This window comes from Oreochromis niloticus, linkage group LG16 (assembly GCF_001858045.2).
Source record: "Oreochromis niloticus isolate F11D_XX linkage group LG16, O_niloticus_UMD_NMBU, whole genome shotgun sequence".
Taxonomy (NCBI): Eukaryota; Metazoa; Chordata; class Actinopteri; order Cichliformes; family Cichlidae; genus Oreochromis; species Oreochromis niloticus.
Window position 1 is genome coordinate 21,369,987 of NC_031987.2, and position 18,896 is coordinate 21,388,882.

The 18,896-nt window shown below is 38.7% G+C and overlaps 1 protein-coding gene across 1 annotated transcript; it reads left to right on the top strand.

Moving 5' to 3' along the window:
- Positions 1-5,770: 5,770 nt before the first annotated feature.
- ildr1b (immunoglobulin-like domain containing receptor 1b) lies at positions 5,771-18,896 on the top strand. The gene is made up of 8 exons (XM_005457797.4): positions 5,771-6,064; positions 9,690-9,860; positions 12,768-12,917; positions 13,017-13,136; positions 13,248-13,394; positions 15,163-15,288; positions 16,740-17,608; positions 18,141-18,896. The coding sequence occupies exons 1-8, from the start codon at positions 6,016-6,018 to the stop codon at positions 18,177-18,179; spliced, it is 1,671 nt and encodes a 556-aa protein (XP_005457854.1). The 5' UTR covers positions 5,771-6,015; the 3' UTR covers positions 18,180-18,896.

Genomic DNA, 18,896 nt, shown 5'->3' on the forward strand with positions numbered 1-18,896 from the left:
AACTTGTCTTTATATATTGCTAGGAAAAATGGGAAACAGGAGCAGTGATTTAATGAAATGTCCAAACATAAATGACAAAACAGAGTATGTACAATTCTTATAATCTCCAAAGTCAATATTTGGTATGAACAAGGTTTTTCTTCACCACAGCCTGAACTCTCGTAGACAAACTTTCTTCTCATTTCTTTAAGCAGTCGTCAGCAATCGTTCTCCAGGCTTCTTGAAGGACATCTAAAGCTTCTTCTTCTTTGGCTGTCTTTTATTCCGTTCTCTGTCAAGGTGATCCCACACTGCTTCAGTAATGTTGAGGTCCGATCTCTGGGGATGCCAATCCATGACTGATAGTGTTTTTCTATACATGTTTTTCTATTGAGGTATGCTTTTACTGCATTTGCGGTGTGTTTGGGACCATTGTCATGCTGAAAAATTAAGCCAGATGTTCTCCAGATGGTTCTGTACAGCGAGTCAAACTCAGATTTCTATCATTTTTGTCAAGATCCACAGCACTGGCACCCGCTTCGGATGTTATCAGTCCAGCCCAAACGATGACAGAGTTTCAATCTATTTTACAGCTGGCAGTAGACACTCACTATTGCACCTCTCTCCTGACCTCCATATCAATTGATTTGAACCAGCATTGTTTGATTTATCACTCCATAATCCCTGTTGCCACTGATTTTCAGTCCAGTTGTTGCTCAGCCCATTTCCCTTCCTTTGAGGTGGCTTCTTGACAGCCACCCTTCGACTGGGACTGGGATTTAACTAAAGAAATGGAAAGAAATTATGTGTTTTGCTTAGTTTTCTGTTATGTTTAGACAAAATTGGTTTATTCTTGAGTCCAGTCACTTTTTTATTCTTAAAAATTACTAGAATATGTGGCTCCTCGAAGGAGGGTGGCTCCAGACTTTTTTACAGTACTAGTTACTCTAAAAAGTAGATGAGATTATAACAATTCTCCTAACAAAACAGAAAGTACTCCAGCCTGACAGAAAATTGCATTCAACACTAATGTATCATCACTCAGCATTTGTATATCTGATCCCTAAATTATTCATTCATTGTTAACTTTTGCATATAAAAATTAAGTTGATATGTTTTCTTACACATATTTTCACTCACGTTTTCTGATTTTAATTGATGTTTGCAATTTATTGCTCTTTCTGGCATATTTATTTGGTTTCAAACCTGCAGTCAATGAATCTAAAGCATTTAATCAGGCATGTGTCTGGCATGTGCAGCCAGTGTCTAATAAATTCAGATTTAATACATGTAAAGTGGTGCTACACGAGAGCCTGGAAACTGATTTGTTTTGAATGAGCTGTTTTCCATAGTGGTGAAAGAATGTTTTCACTTTCACTTGAGAATCACACTTCACCTCCTGATAGATAGATAGATAGATAGATAGATAGATAGATAGATAGATAGATAGATAGATAGATAGATAGATAGATAGATAGATAGATAGATAGATAGAGTCATTATTTGTATAATAATAATACATTGTATTGGATCATCATTATAGGAAGATAAAAAGTACAAAGTAGCACAACATAGAAATACCCTCTTATATTAAGTATTGTATTTGAGTAAATGCACTTTATATTATCATGTAAGCAGTGCCACTTATTCTAATGTAAATTTCTATTGTCAGCACAGAATTTGATCTTTGAGTGCTCATTGAGTCTGATAATGCATGTGTAGCTTGGATGAAGCCTGTGTTTTTTATCAGAGCTTATCAAATATACAGAGCTGAATAAACACTGACAACATTCAGTATAGAAATACACACAGTGGCGCTGGTATGAGGCATGTGTGGGACTAATATAAACAGTTTCAGGATTTGTGTGTCTTTCTGCTCCTTTTCCTTCGTGTAAAGTCATTTTGTGTTATGTAGAATAATTTTGCTTCCTTTTGTGGATGTGTTTTGTCTCCATTTTTTGTCATTCTCACTGTGACTATTTGTTTACTTTAGAACAAAATGAAAGAAAAAAAAAGTGCAGACAAAACCATAACTGGATAACATTTGGTAATGTAATATAACACGGGCCGCAAATTACAGTGTAAATGTTTTGTATACACTGGAGACTCACAAAGACAAAGGTACTTCATGTCCTCAGCAGGTACTGATAAAGAAGGAATTGAAAAATTGGCATGTAGTGAGCTTCAGAGTGAAGCCAGGAACATTTTTAAAGCTCTTTATCCATGAAGCTTTGTATTTTTACTGAATTTCAAGCCCACTTGAATGAGCTGAGCTCAGCACTTGAGTCCAGCTCAAGCGCGCTCGTCTTCTGTTTTTACCATGAAGTCTGCCGTGGTGTACATCCTCGATAGGAAAAGTAAACATCATACAAAGAGCTCAAATGCTTCTACAACATGGCTCATCTGTGAACTTTACACTCTGGCTGCATGCCATAAACGATAAATGGAATGGAACCGACCTGCTTCTCCCTCACTCACTTTACACAGTATCCAAGCTTCCTTTTATACAGTGAGGGAAAGCAGACTTAAGACTCCCTTCATGGATCTTAACTTTAACATAAACAATGCCTCCATCTATGGTGTAAACTATAGTATAATGTAATATAGTAAAGTATTGTATTGTATAAGGATACCAGTCTGGCCATTCTCCTCTGACCTCTGACATCAACAGGGTATTTTCTCCTCGAGAACTGCTGTTCACTGGATATTTTATATATCTGATAAACCTTTGAGATTGTGCAGGAAAATCCCAGTAGATCAGCAGTTTCTGAAATACGTCCCGCATTCTGATACTTAGTTTGAACTTCAGCAGGTTGTTTTGACCTAGTCTACATACCTAAATGCACTGAGCGTCTGATTAGATACTTGCATTAATGAGCAGTTGAACAACTATAACTAAAAAAGTGGACAGGAAGTGTATAGCCACCATAATATGTAAACTGGGCCAATAGTTATAGCAAGTAACATATCCTACTATTTTTTCCTTTTCTCTTTTTCCTCTCTCTTCCCTTCATTTCTTAGGTCCTGGGTGATTTAGATATTATCACCATCATATATTCTCAATTATCCCCCACTCCAATTATTAGGAATATCAGAGGATAATCCACAGCTCAGTCAATAATGAATCAGTGATAATTACTGCGTATGTAAACTTCTTTTTATGATGCTTTATATTTTAAAAATGATCTCAACCTCTTTATATTATATTATATGAAGTAACATCCTAATGATTAGGATGATTAGCTGAGGTGAGTATAATTCAATTCAATTCAGCTTTATTTATACAGCGCCAAATCACAACAACAGTCACCTCAAGGCGCTTTATATTGTAAGGTAGGTACCCTACAATAATACATACAGAGAAAAACCCAACAATCATATGACCCCCTATGAGCAACCACTTTGGCGACAGTGGGGAGGAAAAACTCCCTTTTAACAGCAAGAAACCTCCAGCAGAACCAGGCTCAGGGAGGGGCGGGGCCATCTGCTGCGACCGGTTGGGGTGAGAGAAGGAAGACGGGATAAAGGACATGCTGTGGAAGAGAGACAGAGATTAATAACAAGTATGATTCGATGCAGGGAGGTCTATTAACACAAAGTGAGTGAGAAAGGTGACTCAAAAAGATATGCTCAATGCATCATGGGAATCCCCCAGCAGCCTATACCTATTGCAGCATAACTAAGGGAGGATTCAGGGTCACCTGATCCAGCCCTAAAGTTTTAAGCCTAATCTTAAAGGTAGAGATAGTGTCTGTCTCCCGAATCCAAACTGGAAGCTGGTTCCACAGAAGAGGGGCCTGAAAACTGAAGGCTCTCCCTCCCATTCTACTTTTAAATACTCCAGGAACAACAAGTAGGCCTGCAGTGCGAGAGCGAAGTGCTCTAATAGGGTGATATGGTACTATAAGGTCATTAAGATAGGATGGGGCCTGTGTGTGAGGAGCAGGATTTTGAATTCAGTTCTGGATTTAACAGGAAGCCAATGAAGGGAAGCCAATATGGGAGAAATATGCTCTCTCTTTCTAGTCCCTGTCAGTACTCTTGCTGCAGCATTTTGGATTAACTGAAGGCTTTTTGGGGAGATTTTAGGAAATCGTGATAATAATGAATTACAGTAGTCCAGCCTAAAAGTAATAAATGCATGAACTAGTTTTTCAGCATCAGTCTGAGACAGGATATTTCTCATTTTAGAGATGTTGCGCAAATGGAAAAAAGCAGTCCTACATATTTGTTTAATATGTGCGTTGAAGGACATATCCTGGTCAAAAATGACTCCAAGGTTCCTCACAGTGTTACTGGAGGCCAAGGTAATGCCATCCAGAGTAAGAATCCCATTAGATACCATGTTTCTAAGATTTTCAGGGCCAAGTACAATAACTTTAGCTTTATCTGAATTAAGGAGCAAAAAGTTAGCGGCCATTCAGGTCTTTATTTCTTTAAGACATTCCTGCAGTTCAACTAATTGGTGTGTGTTACCTGTCTTCATGGATAGATAAAGTCATGTGTCATCTGCATAAGAGTGAAAATGTATGCTATGCCTTGTGACGATACTGCCTAAGGGAAGCATGTATAATGTAACTAGAATTGGTCCTAGCACTGACCCCTGTGGAACTCCATAATTAACTTCAGTGTGTGAAGAGGAGTCTATTAGATAGATATGATACAAACAACTGCAGCGCAGTACCTGTAATACTTACAGCGTGCTCTAATTGTTCTAATAGTATATTATGGTCAACAGTATCGAAAGCTGCACTGAGGTCGAGCAGGACAGAGATGAGTCCACTGTCAGAGGCCATAAGAAGATCATTTGTAACCTTCACTAAAGCTGTTTCTGTGCTGTGATGGGCTCTGAAACCTGACTGAAACTCTTCAAATAAGCCATTCCTCTGCAGATGATTTGTTAGCTGTTTGACAACTACTCTTTCAAGAATTTTTGATATGAAAGGAATGTTGGAGATTGGCCTATAATTAGCTAAGACAGCTGGGTCAAGACATGGCTTTTTAAGCAACGGTTTAACTACAGCCAGCTTGAAGGCCCGTGGTACATAGCTGATTATTAGAAATAGCTTGAAGGATTGAAGCATTAATTAATGGCAGGACTTCTTTGAGCAGTCTTGTAGGAATGGTGTCTAAAATATATGTTGATAGTTAGTAATTACTGAAGTTAACTCAGAAAGATCATTTGGAGAAAAAGACTAAATAAATGTCAATGTTGCTGAAAGTAGCTGCAGATAATATTACATCTGTGAGATGATTATGAGTCATTTTTTCTCTAATGGTTAAAATTTTATTTGTGAAGAAGTTCATGAAGTCATTACTAGTTAACATTAAAGGGTTGGCTCAACAGTGCTCTGACTTTTTGTCAGCCTGGCTGACAGTGCTGAAGAGAAACCTAGGGTTGTTCTTATTTTCTTCAATCAATGATGAATAGTAAGATGTTCTAGCTTTACGGAGTTCTTTCTTATAAAGCAGCAAACTGATTCTCTAGGCTAAAGGATGATCTTCTAAATTTGCTCTAAATTTGCCCATTTCCTCTCCAGCTCTTCCTCTCCAATTATCTATGAGTTATCTGCTTTAAGCTGTGTTTGAGAGTTATACCAGGGAGTCAAGTACTTCTGATTTGAGGCTCTATTTTTCATATGAGCGACAGTACCCAGTGTCATACAACGTATATTAAGCTTATCTCGGTATCGTCCCATTTCTTTCTTTCTCTTTCCTCGTTGCGGCACCTGCCAAAGGGGGCGGGGCCACTGATGTCACCTGGAGCAGTGTGGAGGAACGGACCGGAGAAGGGTGGGGGGGCGGATGATTCGCCTCTTTACTGGAAGGTTGTAGGTTGTTACGTTGTAACTACTCGCCTCTCATCGCAAACGAGCCGCACAGCCGAGCGGGCTGACGTTGTAGCTTAACTGAAAAGTCGCGTTAGTATGTGCAGCGGCGCGTGCAAGGCGGTTTCCTACAAACATTCCGGATTTTTGTGGATTTTCAGTCGATAAAAAGAAGTCGAGCTTCCGCAGGAGGATACAGAGCAGCAAGATGCGAAATATGATCCTGATGGCGCTTCTGCTGGTTCGCCTGCCAACAGGTGAGGCTTTAAAGGTTTCTCCAGCAAACGCACTTTCTTCCTCATACATGTCGCTATATGGAGGTGTGTGTCGACTAAAGCAAAAAAGTCAAAACTAGCAGTAATTTTTACAAGTTAATTATTGGCAGGTGTAAACAGGACAAGGCCGACCTGTGGTCACGTGACCGCTCCACTACTTTCCGTGGGGGTTTGTTTAAGTTGCTGTAAACAAAAGAGGGCCAAGGCGACGTTTATGTTTACCCCTCTTTTTTGAGTTTTTATTGATTTTTAAAGGAAAGGAACTTTAACTTAAAAGTTTAATAATAATAATGCCATCTATAATTGAGAACTTATTTGGATTAATGCGTCAAAATAACAGATACAGACCATTTAAAACTTTTTTAATCTGATTTTTCTAACCTTAAACCACCTGTTCGCCTTTTTCTGTGGTGCCAAAATGTTCATATGGGTTAATAGACTGTGTTCAACAGGATTTATGAAGGGATTTTATTAATAAAATTGAAAAATGACCTGTTTGGCAAGAGTGCTTATGGCTGAAAGTAGCTTGATATCGTTCATGAAACAGTTTCCCTTCATGTGACAAAGTTTCCCACTCTTACATGTTTTATTCTCAGGATCCAAACAGAATTTCAGCGAAATGTATTCCAGTACAATAACGTCAGAAAACACTTCCTTGTGTATTTTCCCATAAAAAAACAAATTTCTTCAGTCTGTTTCAAGCGTTTCACTCCACGGTCACAGGTGTGGCCCAGTGTAATACTGTGCAATCTTTACCCCCTTTACACTGAATAGATCACATTATGTCAACACACAGTAAAAAATAATCTTTGTCAGATAAGTAGCACTGCAGCCGACTTAATTATCACGTATCATTTTATTAACATGCTTTCCACTTGTATCACAGACTGGTTAAAATACCCATCATGACTTCATGTAACTTAAATTTGTCAAAAATGACAGTTAATCTAAACATGTTGTGTTTGATTTTTTTTTTTTTTAATGACACAAAGGGGAGCAGGAAATAATTGCAAATATTCTCTTTTGTTCTCCACCGTGAATGAAACTGTTTTTAAACTGTTGGTCAATGAAAACAAGTAATTTGAAGATGCCTTGTTTAGTGGAACTGTAGTATTTTGTGCCATAGATTGTTAACGCAGCTATGATTTAAAGGAAAAAAGTACCAAATACTTTTAAGAGCTCACTGATCATAAACACTTTGTAGTCAGTAGGGATGGGTATTGATAAGATTTTAACGATTCCGATTCCATTTTAGATTCTGTTTAATGATTCGATTCTTTATCGATTCTCTTATCGATTCTTATTTTTAAAAAAGGAGAACACTAAGGTCGATTAGCTTAGAATTTTGTTTTATATCTTCTCTCTGAACAAGATAGAAATTTAGGAGTAACATGGCCTTATAAACCCAACAGTGAGATCTTAAGAGATCCAGCCTACGGCTCTTCAATGGGGTGTCACAGGGTCCCCGGGGAAAATTGTAAATGTAAAATAATAAAATAAATATTCTTCTGTAGCAATAACACAAGAATATTCAGTAATGTCCCTGCCTACAATTAAACACATTCACTTACCATCTGCTGTGGCAAATGGCTGCAAGGCTTTTACCACAAACTTAGTCACTGCTCGGTGACATTCGGGCCTGAAAAGAGACGCTACCGATGGACTGCAGCGACAACTGCCAGCGAGCGCCAGCCAGACTCTGTCTGTCTCTCTCATCATGGTCACCTAAATGCACAATGGCAGGTTTTGTAGGCAGATCGCGCTAACATAATATGCACTGTTAGTTGATTATTTACCTGCCGCATTAACGGGAGAGGACGTGCAAACGTTACCGCTGCTGCTGGGTTGAGATTCACGAGTCCGGAGCGGAATTAAAGACATTCATTTAAGTTCATCGCGTGTTTTGTGAGCAAATGCTTTTGCATATTCGTAGTGTTTCCTCCCTTAAATGAAATATCTACTTTGCAAGTATTGCAAGTTGCCCTGTTGTCATCCGTTCTGGTAAAGTATAACCAAACTTTTGAGCGTTTGAGCCGCTTAGGTGCCGTGTTTCCTGCCAGGTACGCTCCGACGCGCCGCAACGTGGTGACGTCATTCGGGGCGACTGGAATTGATAAGGGAATCGTTTGCAAAAATGGCAAACAATTCCAAGGAATTGAAACAGTGGGAACCGGTTCTCAACAAGAACCGGTTTTCGATACCCATCCCTAGTAGTCAGTTTATTTTTAAACACCAGTAATCATTTATTACTCCTGCTATAAATATTCCTGAAGTCAGAAATGCTCAGTTATTGTTCAAAATATTTCTGAGAAGTGTTTTAGTTGCAATTTTGCCTTTTTTTGCACCACAAAAACTTTGTTGAATTATCAACTACAATATAAGGTAACTAACTGATCTTTGAATTTGAACAAGCCTTATATTAACTGGAGCTAAGAACTATTGTCATGGAAATGCAAGTCTCAAAAGCTTGTACAAATAGTGGCAATAACCGGCAGACACACAAACTCAAAGGATTCGTCATCAGATTGCGATTAAAAATTGTTTTGAATCTCCAACAATGCATCTTGCAGATATTTTGCATGATTTTGTATCACTTTATGGTTAGATTTTGTTTACCTTGCGTCTGTTCGCGGTCATCTTCGTGGTTGTTCCGGCCATTTTTGCATTTTTTGAGTTCATTTGCATAATATTTTGGCTGTTTTGCATGTCTTCCCATGTGTTTCTGCACTGAGTTGAATACTGGCTGTTGTGTTTTTAGGGGTTTCAGTTCTTTTCGGCTCAAACTCAATAAAAGAAGCAACTTCAACTATAAGTAGAAATATGAACATAGTTTCTGCTCCTAAGTATCTTCCTACTGGGTTTTGCTCATTTACATGTTAGCCTGACACGTGGGAACCAGAAAATCTACAACTTGTAATTCAGTATCATGTATTCAGTAGTCAGTATTTGCATAGTGAGGAGATAAATTCATATTCATATTATTGTTATTATTAGCAAGTGTCTTCTTCAGTTTAAAAATGGCTCTTTGATGAGAAGATATTAAGTTTTGGATTGAACAAACTCTAAAAAGAAGACTCGCAATATTAACTGCAGAAATGGTTTAAAGACATTTTTCACATGGTTCCTAACATTTAGTGCATCAACAAATTTTAGTTTGTAACAAAGATATAGAACTGTGGAAAATAACTGATTGCAGACTTGTTTTTGAGTATTTTGAGATATAAATCTACTGAATACAGCTGCATATTTCAAGAATAACTGAGGAGAAAGTTGATCATTTTTACCTTAAACATTAACTGATACATTTGTCCATCAGCAGATGTTTTTTGTCATCAGCTTGTTTTCCAAAACTTGCCATTATAGATCGTGACTGAAGGCTGTTATTATTTGTAATAATAGAGTACAATCTGTGCACAGTTAAGCATTTCAAGCGTAAACTGTTAACCAGTTTGGTCAGATTCTTTTCAATCCATCACTCAGCAGCCATCGCACCGAGGTCTCTGTTTTTTCTGGCTGATGGAATATCAATTCCAATTGTGTGTGTGTCAAATCAGCTGTTGCTGTTTAAGTTTAAGTCCAATCTCACCGTTTTCCCTTCCTGTGTCAGAGCTGCTGTCCGTTACAGTGAATGTTCCAGAGACGGAGAGGAGCACGATGCTGTTTGCCTCTGTGATTCTGCGCTGTGACTACTCAACCTCAGCGAACCAGCAGGAGGTCCTGGTCTCCTGGAAGTTCAAATCCTTCTGTAAAGACCCCGTACTGGAATACTACTCCACAGGTGAGGCTACAGGTGGAAGGAGAGGGTGGTACGTTGTTATTCTGTCATGAGGTTTTCCCTTTGGGGATGCCAAATAAGAAAAATATTCTATAAAAAGGGATACGTGTTAATGATACACGTACTTTAAAATGAGCAGATATTAACAGATTAGACTCTTTCTGTGCTTTGTTGGTGTGTTCATAGTTTGTAGTTTCATTTTGTCAGCATCCATGCTTGAAACACTTTCCAGCTTTGTAATGGCTACAGCGTTTGTTTTATTAGAATCACCTTCGTCCTTCAGTTAAAATACTTTTATCATTTTAAAACTGCAACGTGACTTGCTGATGAAGGCGTATACCAGCGAGGCAGTAATTTCTTCTTTTACAGTTCTAGTCTTCAGCCCGACTGGATGAATGACTCATGTGGATCACCTTGTTTAATATTTAACTGAAACTTTGACCCCTTTTTCTTTCCTTTTGTTGCTCAAATCTTTGCCACACAGGATTCAGGATGTGAACTTCCTTTTCTGGTGTCAGAGTCCTGTGTTTCTATTATTGTAGACCAAAGGATTGAAATATGCAAGTCTTTTATAAATTACCAAAAATGTATTCAGTATTGACTTAGATCCTGTTACAAACCAGTCTTAACAGCAAAGTAAATCACTTGTAGCTATCCGTGCACAAAAAAACTAAGTTAATTTTTCAAAATGATATCAAACAGTATGTTTTCCGTCTTTTCTAACCTTATTTTATTAATGTGTTTCCACATCAAAGCTCTGTTCTTACAAATTAAACCAGTGTCTTCACTCCTCCTGTGTTGCAGATATCACTTTAGATAGCAGCTGAATGAAGTCTATGAATTCTCTCAGTACTGAGTCGTGTTTGCATTTCTGTGGCTAGGTATTCGCTTTCTAGTTATCACTCCACACTACACTCACATAAACATTTCAACAATTTCTTGTCTTGTTGAATTAAGGAAAAAAAAAAATATATATATATCGTTGTTGAGATAATGCATCATCATTCTCTCATTTCTTAATGATAGACTTGTGATAAATCTGTTAACTCACACAGTCACCATTATTGCTGGCTTTATTTCCTGGGTACATATGGGCTAAACTTTAGTAGATCTTGTTCAGTCTCACGGACCAAACATTTAAAGCACTCACACATTCATACAGCAGTTTTATTACTAAATTGTATTACTGTACCAAGGTTATTATAGTAAACTAAAGCTAAACTGAAAACTGAAACTAGATGTGAAAAAGCATTTTAGTTAACTAAAATAAAAATAAAAAGTAGACTTTGGGGGAAAAAATGATAAATTAATTTATAAAATAAAAATATAGAGGAAATATCCTTAGTTTAACATCCTGAAATATAAATAGGAAATATCCTGAAACTAATAAAAACTAAATAAAAGGAAAACATTTTCAAAAATGAAAAACGAATCTGAAACAAATCCACTCTGCAAGTTAACTGACACTAAAATGAATTAAAAGCGAGTGAATTAAAATAAAAATGAAATAAAAATAACAACTAATTAGAAAATATAAAAATGTAATAACTTTGATACATAATATGTTTCTAATAATATAGTTTTCATCTTCTGTTCAAAATGAGCCGCTCTGCTCCCAGTACCCATCAGTGGGGTTAGTCAGATGCTGCCACTTTCACGTCAGCAAGCAGGGGAAACTACGGGTTTACTCAGCGAGTTGATAACCAGATTCACTGAATGCTTATCCAGGTTGCCAGTGTTAGTTTAAGTGACTCCAGATAATGGAAAGATAACTTAGGTATGTTTATCTTGCTTTGTAGTATAGGGCCCTGGTTGTGAAAGCCTTGAGCCCCGGTTGAAAGGCGGGCAGCACCCTGAACACGACACAAGTTATTCAAAAAGTCACTAATTAAAATTTAATTCAGCTGGACAACATTTCAGATAAGTCAACAGTAATTTTCAAAAATATTTTGACAAAGAGAAAGATGCACAGTGGATCCAAACATTGCATATCTGAATTTTAACTTTGGGCTAAGTATTGCTATGGTTGTTAGTAAAGGACCCAAATGCAAAACCTAAGAAAACAAAAACCAACCTTTTTAGATTCATGGCTAAATTCAAAGTACAAAATCCACAGCCAGATAACAAATGACATCCAAAGTTTCCAGGGAAAAATCCCCAGGGATACAGTGACAGCACAATAAAAGAAAAAGTGTAATCAGGATTATTTATACACAGAGGACTGATGGGGGAAGGGACACAGATGAGAAGTGAGACGTGAAAACTAATCAACAAAAGGTGAAAGCAACCAGGGAATCGGGAGGACAGACAGGGAGCAAAACTAATCTTCAAAGTAAAACAGGAATTAACCTCCAACATGTGCTTAAGAAGTACAAAACAAGAAAACATAAAGAGACCAAGGAAACACAAATACAAACAGAGGGGAAACCATTATGAATATCAAAAAATACAAAAACAAAAAACCCACAACCCGACACCACTGAAAATCCCAGGGTCCACACCAGAGATCATGACAAGCGTGCAGTGGTTTCCATTGTGTTTTTTTATTTGCCCTGTTTCAGTGTGGTGTGCATACAGACACACCCGATCCTTGCATTCCTTTTCACACCAACACATACGGAATTACAGACATGTCTAATTTCAGCCTGTAAGGCTCTGCATTATGCATATTTTCATAAGAATTAAAATAAAAATAGTTTTGTTTTTAAATTTTACACAGGTTTGAAGCATCAGCTGTTTTTTTTTATCTTTGTGTGTACTGTTTAATTTTCCTTCATATATTTAATTCCTATCAGACTGTTTTTCAGTGGTTTAAGCAGCATATTGTAGTTGTAATTATACAGTGCAAAGAGTTTGAAAGAACCTATGTACGTCTATTCCTATTTAAATAATTTCCTTTTGTTCATGAAGCCTATCAGGCAGCTCTGCAGCTCGGTCAGGACCCCTCCAATGACTGCCCGGACCGCCAGCGCACAGTTCGTACTGTCATCCAGAAACGGGGCATCAATGAGCCCATCCTGGGTGCGGAATACAGGAACCGCAAAATTACAATTCGAAACAGTAAGCTTGATTACATCATAGCTATAATGTTGCAGTACAGTCTAAACGTATTTCAATTTCTTTCACATTTCAGACTAATGTGATGTTTTCTGCCAACAGACGCTGATCTGGTTATCACTGAGGTGATGTGGTGGGATAACGGTGTGTATTTTTGCACCATTGACGCTCCCGGTGACACAACAGGGGACTCGGATCGTGAAGTCAAGCTCATCGTGTACCGTAAGTCAACTCAGTCACTTCAAGTCAAGTTATTTGAGGTAGTAAAATGTAAAATATACTGCTATATTAGTAATGTTGTCAGTAATTATGTTTTACTGTCACCTGCTCCAGACTGGCTGACGGTCCTCTTAATCATCATCGGTGGTCTCCTGCTCATCATGCTCTTTTGCATATGCTGCTGTCAATGCTGCCCGCAGAATTGTTGCTGCTACGTCCGCTGCCCTTGTTGTCCTCGGACATGCTGCTGTCCAGAAAAAGGTAGAAGAAATGCTGTTTTTGCTTGCAAATTTTTCGAAGGACATTGCTGAAATCAAAATGGACGTGAGCCTGAGGGACAATTTATATGTTTACAAATATTAATCACAGTTAAATTAAGAGGGGATGGCAGTAAAAACTCCGGAGTTGTGATGTCATCAAGTACACTGCCGTTCTCAGGAAGTCCGGACTCCTGTGTGATCTTCCGAAGTCCAGAATAGCGAAAAAGCGAGTATGGACTTGTGTACTTGAGTATTTAAAAACAGCCTAACAGTCTGCAGCCTATGGACTAACCTCAGCCAACGCCAGCTAACAGTGTTAGCTTGGTGGCGAGTAGCCTTCATTAATAGTAATAAAAATCACATAGCAGTAGTACACCGAAGATACTGAAGTTTCACCCATCCCATTCTTCTTATGAAGTGGTGTCCAAGTAAGAAATGCATTCCTGCCCGTGCTCTGCTGGCTCTGGGTCCACTGTGTAACTGACGCCACCAACATTACAGGACGCTTACATTAGAGCCTCTTGTTTTGTTTGGATTTCCAGCAATCAGAATCAAAGAAAATGTATTAATCCTGAATGGAAATTGAGTTAAAAAAAAAAGAAATTTAAAAGAAAGGTCGCAGGTTGCACTCGAACCCAGGCCGGCCCCTCTCAGCTATGTGACATATGATTACATGCTCATCCAACTGAGCTAAACCTGCACCCAACTGTGTTTAATCACCAAAATTGGAGAAGGCATAGAGTGGGGATAGGCTAACATATGAAACAAGAAATGACCGCCGTGTATTCTATTTATTTCAACAAAGTAACTGTATTCTGAATACCACCTATTTAAACGGAAACTGTAACGGAATACAGTTACTCATATTTTGTATTTTAAATACGTAACGCTGGTACATGTATTCCGTTGCTCCCCAACACTGTATATAAAACACTGGGATACGACTACATGGTAAATAACACATAAGCACTTAAAAGTATAAATGTGGGCAATGACTTCGCCAACTTACGTAGATCTCTGCAACGGCTCCCTGCAGAAGTCTAAATCAGGCATTAGTTAAAAGTTTAATATTTCACAAGTATTACCAGCCATGTATTTACGTTTTCCATGAGTCATTTTTCTTAACCACTTATCCAGTTCAGGGTGCCACTTAATTTAATAAACATGTATTTGTACCATCGGAGGAAACCACAGTGCATGGAGAGAACCCATATGCCGTATCTCATTATTACTGCATAAACCATTTTGCAATTTTAAACTGTTTAATTATTTTTAAGTAAGCCTGTAGTCTAAGATAAAGAGAGGTATTTTGAGTAGATATAGATCAAACAAAAGCAAACAAATTTAAAATCCATAGAGAAAAATTTCTGAATGTTTGATGAGGACATGAATTGTAAATGGTATGCAGCACTGTTCTTTTGAAGGTCACCGCAGCTGCCAGATGTGTCACTGTGTTTCATATAATCCTGTGTGGGTGTGGTCATGGCTGTGGTACGATATAAAAAGCAGCCCTGTGTGTTCTCGAAAATATTTGAAATATGCACTCTGCAAACACATTGTAATTATGTGCCCTTCTCACGGCACGCTACAAAAGAGGAAATACATTAGTTAGTAAAGAAATGTAAGCTGAAATTCCTCTGTTTGTTTTAAGTCAGAATATTTACTGAACAAACAGTATTAATATTACCCTCTGCTGTAAATCAGTATCTGCTGGTTAAGTACCTATATCAGTCATTTTGAACTGCTTGCTCCGTTTGCTTTGATTTCAGCTGTAATGGAGCACAAGATGCTGAAAGAAGCTCGGAAAGCTATGTTACCCTGGATGAATGGTCAGCCCATTTATGCTCCCATCAGCTCCAATGCTTCCTCCCAGGGCGTTCCCATTCTGTATTCAGGTGAGTGAGGGAAAGCACAATAAGACTTGTCCTTAATCCCTTATTTGCAGTGACGTAAAATAAACCCCAAACAATGTGGAATTCTGCATATGGGCATCAGAGCTTTTATTCACTTCAGCTGGTGAAGGTAACAGACCTGCAATACAAGCCTTTGAAGCAGGCTTGTATTGCAGTCATGCCTTTATTATTATTTATTTATTTATTTTACCTCTGGTTATAATGTGGTTTGATTCCACCACATAAACTCTTTTTTTGCAAGAAGCCTCGATTTTTGGAATCTGCACTTGCTGCCCTGTCTGTATCTGCATTACTCTAACAGTTTTAAAACCATAGACTGTACATAAAAGACGATTCAAAGCTCCCTCATTGGTTTGTGGACTCTTGCTTTTTCACACCTGTTTGTATTTTTTAAAATCTGGATTTGATATTAGTCAGAAACGGAGGGCACTGCATGCTCGTACAACATGCATCGTGATAATTTAGCCCTGGCCTGAAACATATTCTGCTTCATCTTCTCTTTTACTTTAAAGCTGATGATAAATCACAATATAAACTTCATGTTGTATTCAGGAAGTGTTGAAACAAGTCATTGAGCACCTAAACAGAAAAATGTTTACTAAGGCAATAAAGCAAGAATAGTTATTCGTTAAGCTTATATACAGTCTGATTTCTCTTTGCAGTCAGAGGAGTCACCCCCTGCTGGCCAATAGAAAGAATACAGGTTTAAGACTCTTTTCTGTACTGGCTTTGTCTTTTTTATACAGTCTGTGTTTAATACTGGTTCAACACTTCATGTGAGCATTTCAGTGGTCACAACGGCTTCATTTCTTAACAGGGATTTCAATGTAAAACATTTACATGCAACACATATGCACCGGCCCTACAAGCACTGACAGCAGCCCATTCGTTCATTGCCATTACTGACACTGGATTGCTCAATCAAATCTCTTAACGTAATTGGGCCCGCCCCTGCCTTCCCTGTGCACTCATGCACCTTGCAGAACAGACATCTCACGGCATGAGAATAGTTTCTTTCCCCAGGCTGTTGGACTACTCAACAGCGCCCCCTCACCCCCCTCACTGCTCCGTTAACGTGCTACAATAACAACCTTATTTAGTCAGCTTATAAAAACATTGCACACCAGATTCAGTTAAAGCACTTAATCATAGGCTTACTTACTTCTTATTTTCTAGTTGTACTCTGTATATCTGTATCTCTAGGTAGTTAGTATATATTCCTTTTCTGTGAATTACTGTAGATACCATATGTTCTATTTCTGCACCACTGTTTTTTGCATCATGACACTGCGGCAAATTCCTTGTTTGTGTGCAAATTTGGCAATACTCCTCTAAACAATACTCCTCCCTTAAAATGTCCAGAGAATAATTTGAGTTCTTGTAGGTTCAACAGTTGTTGTTTATCTTCTTAATCGCTGTCACTTTGGTTTCAGGTTCATACCCAGACTACCCAACCAAGCACAACTTTGCCATGGCTCCCATGCAGCTGTCACCCATGGGCCTACAGCAGCAGCCCCCACCTCCTCCTTCACACCATGGCAACAGCAGTGTGGGTGGCAGCATTTATGGTAACAACCAGGTGTTGGAATACTTCGAGAATCAAGTGAGAGGGCTTGATGTCATTGCACCAGGGATGGCTCCTCATGCTGTCCAGAATGTGCCTCCATTACAGGCTCAGCCTGCTCCTCCACAAGTTTCCTACACACCAGGGCCTCCGAGTATGTTGTCAGCACTGGATGAGATGGGGACGAGAGGGATGGAGAGAAGAGTGATCACCCTGCCTCCTATTATCCAGCGTGTACCCAGCTTTTCTTCACGCAGGGGCCCTGGTGGTGGAGATGGAGCTAGGGGGGCTCCCAGGATGTCCAGCCAGTCCAGTGGGAGTACAAACCGCTCAGCAGGTGGTCTCCACCGCAACGGTCGTGGATCAAGAGACAGATACAGAAGTGCATCTCCTCCCAGGCGGGGAATCCTGCGTGATTACATTGATGATTCGGATAGGGACAACAGGCGGGGAAGAGCATCTCACAGGAGTTCAAGGAACGAGAGAGGTAGTTCATCCAGGCGCCGTGCCCGAAGTCGCGATGACCTCATGGATGAGCTGCAAAGCAGAGCTCCTCGTAGGCAGAGGAGCTACTCACCTCCCCTGCACCGCAACGGGTCCTGGAGCTCAGATGAAGAGGACAGTATGAGAAGGAAAGGAGGAAGAGGGAGGGACTGGCCAGAGTTGCCCCCCAGCTACCACTCCATTGACATCCAGTCTCCACGCAGTAACAACCAGAGGAACTACGACCGCCTTTCTGTAAGATCCACAAACAGCTAGTGACACACTCTGACCCAGTGGTGTGTCCTTTTATTCTGCTTTTATCTTGCATGGCTTTTAATAACCCAGCCACACCTTTAGGTTGGCAGTATCAGTCAGTCCACCACTGTGATCATACAACGACTCCAGAATTATTGTATTTTAACTGAAATATGTTTACAATCCTGACCGAGGACACAGAAAATGGATACATTTCATACACTGAAATGATTCAGTGTATAAAATGGGTTAAAGAGGTTTTATGCAAAACTAATAGCAAAACTATGAGAAAACTATAAAAGCGGGCAATTTCACAGAACTGCATTTAGGGGTTTTAATTAATTGCAAATTAAGCAAAAGACTGATTTGTAAAGATTTTTTCATACATGTGTACATGAAGGTGTGGGTGAAGTGCCATTCTTTTATTCTACTTTCATTTTTAATTTTCTTCTAATGTCTTGGTGCTTTTCTCTACCTGTGTGCATCGCCTCATCTTTAATTCTAATTTCACCTTTTCACTTTTCTCTCATAGGATAGAAGCTCCCATAGCAACACCACCGTAGTCATCTGAAACATTTCTGTCTTTGATCTTTTCTTGAAAATGGTAAAAATGAAGATGAAGAAGTCGGTGCCTGTTTGGTCACCTGGAAGGAACAAAGATGTTGTTGATTCATTTAGTAGTGTAAATATGCTGTATGAGTATAATTGTACCCTGCATGTAACAGCACCAAAAATAACTGTTCAGGTGATGGTGTATACTGCAGGTGATGTGCAGCTGCGCGAAGTCATATTATTGATTGTTATTAATATGGTTGTATGTGATTCTTGTACTAGTTCTCCTGAATTGTCTTACGTGTGGTGATGGATTTTGTGGGTTAAGTACATTTGTCGTAAAAAGGCGCCTGTGCTGAAAAAGATCCAGGACTCGCAGAAGAGATTCCTAATTTCTAGTTTTACTTCCTGGTTATGCATAAGTTTAATAAAGATACAGTGTTTATTTGTTTTGGTTTTTGTTTTGCTGTTAAGTTTGTTTTTTACAGTAATTTCTTTTTTGCCTTCCTTACGCTATTTAAAAATTATTTTTATATATATATATATATTTTTTATCCATTGTACGTGGATAAAGCAGTAACGGTTGCAATGGAAACTACATTTGCAGGAAGATGGACTGATTAGTGGACGTTTTGAGAACTGGATGCACCCACACCAAAATATAATTGTGACTGGATTTTTTTTTAAGATGTAGCTTTGTTGTAAAGTATGTGTTTTTAATAAAATCTTTACGATA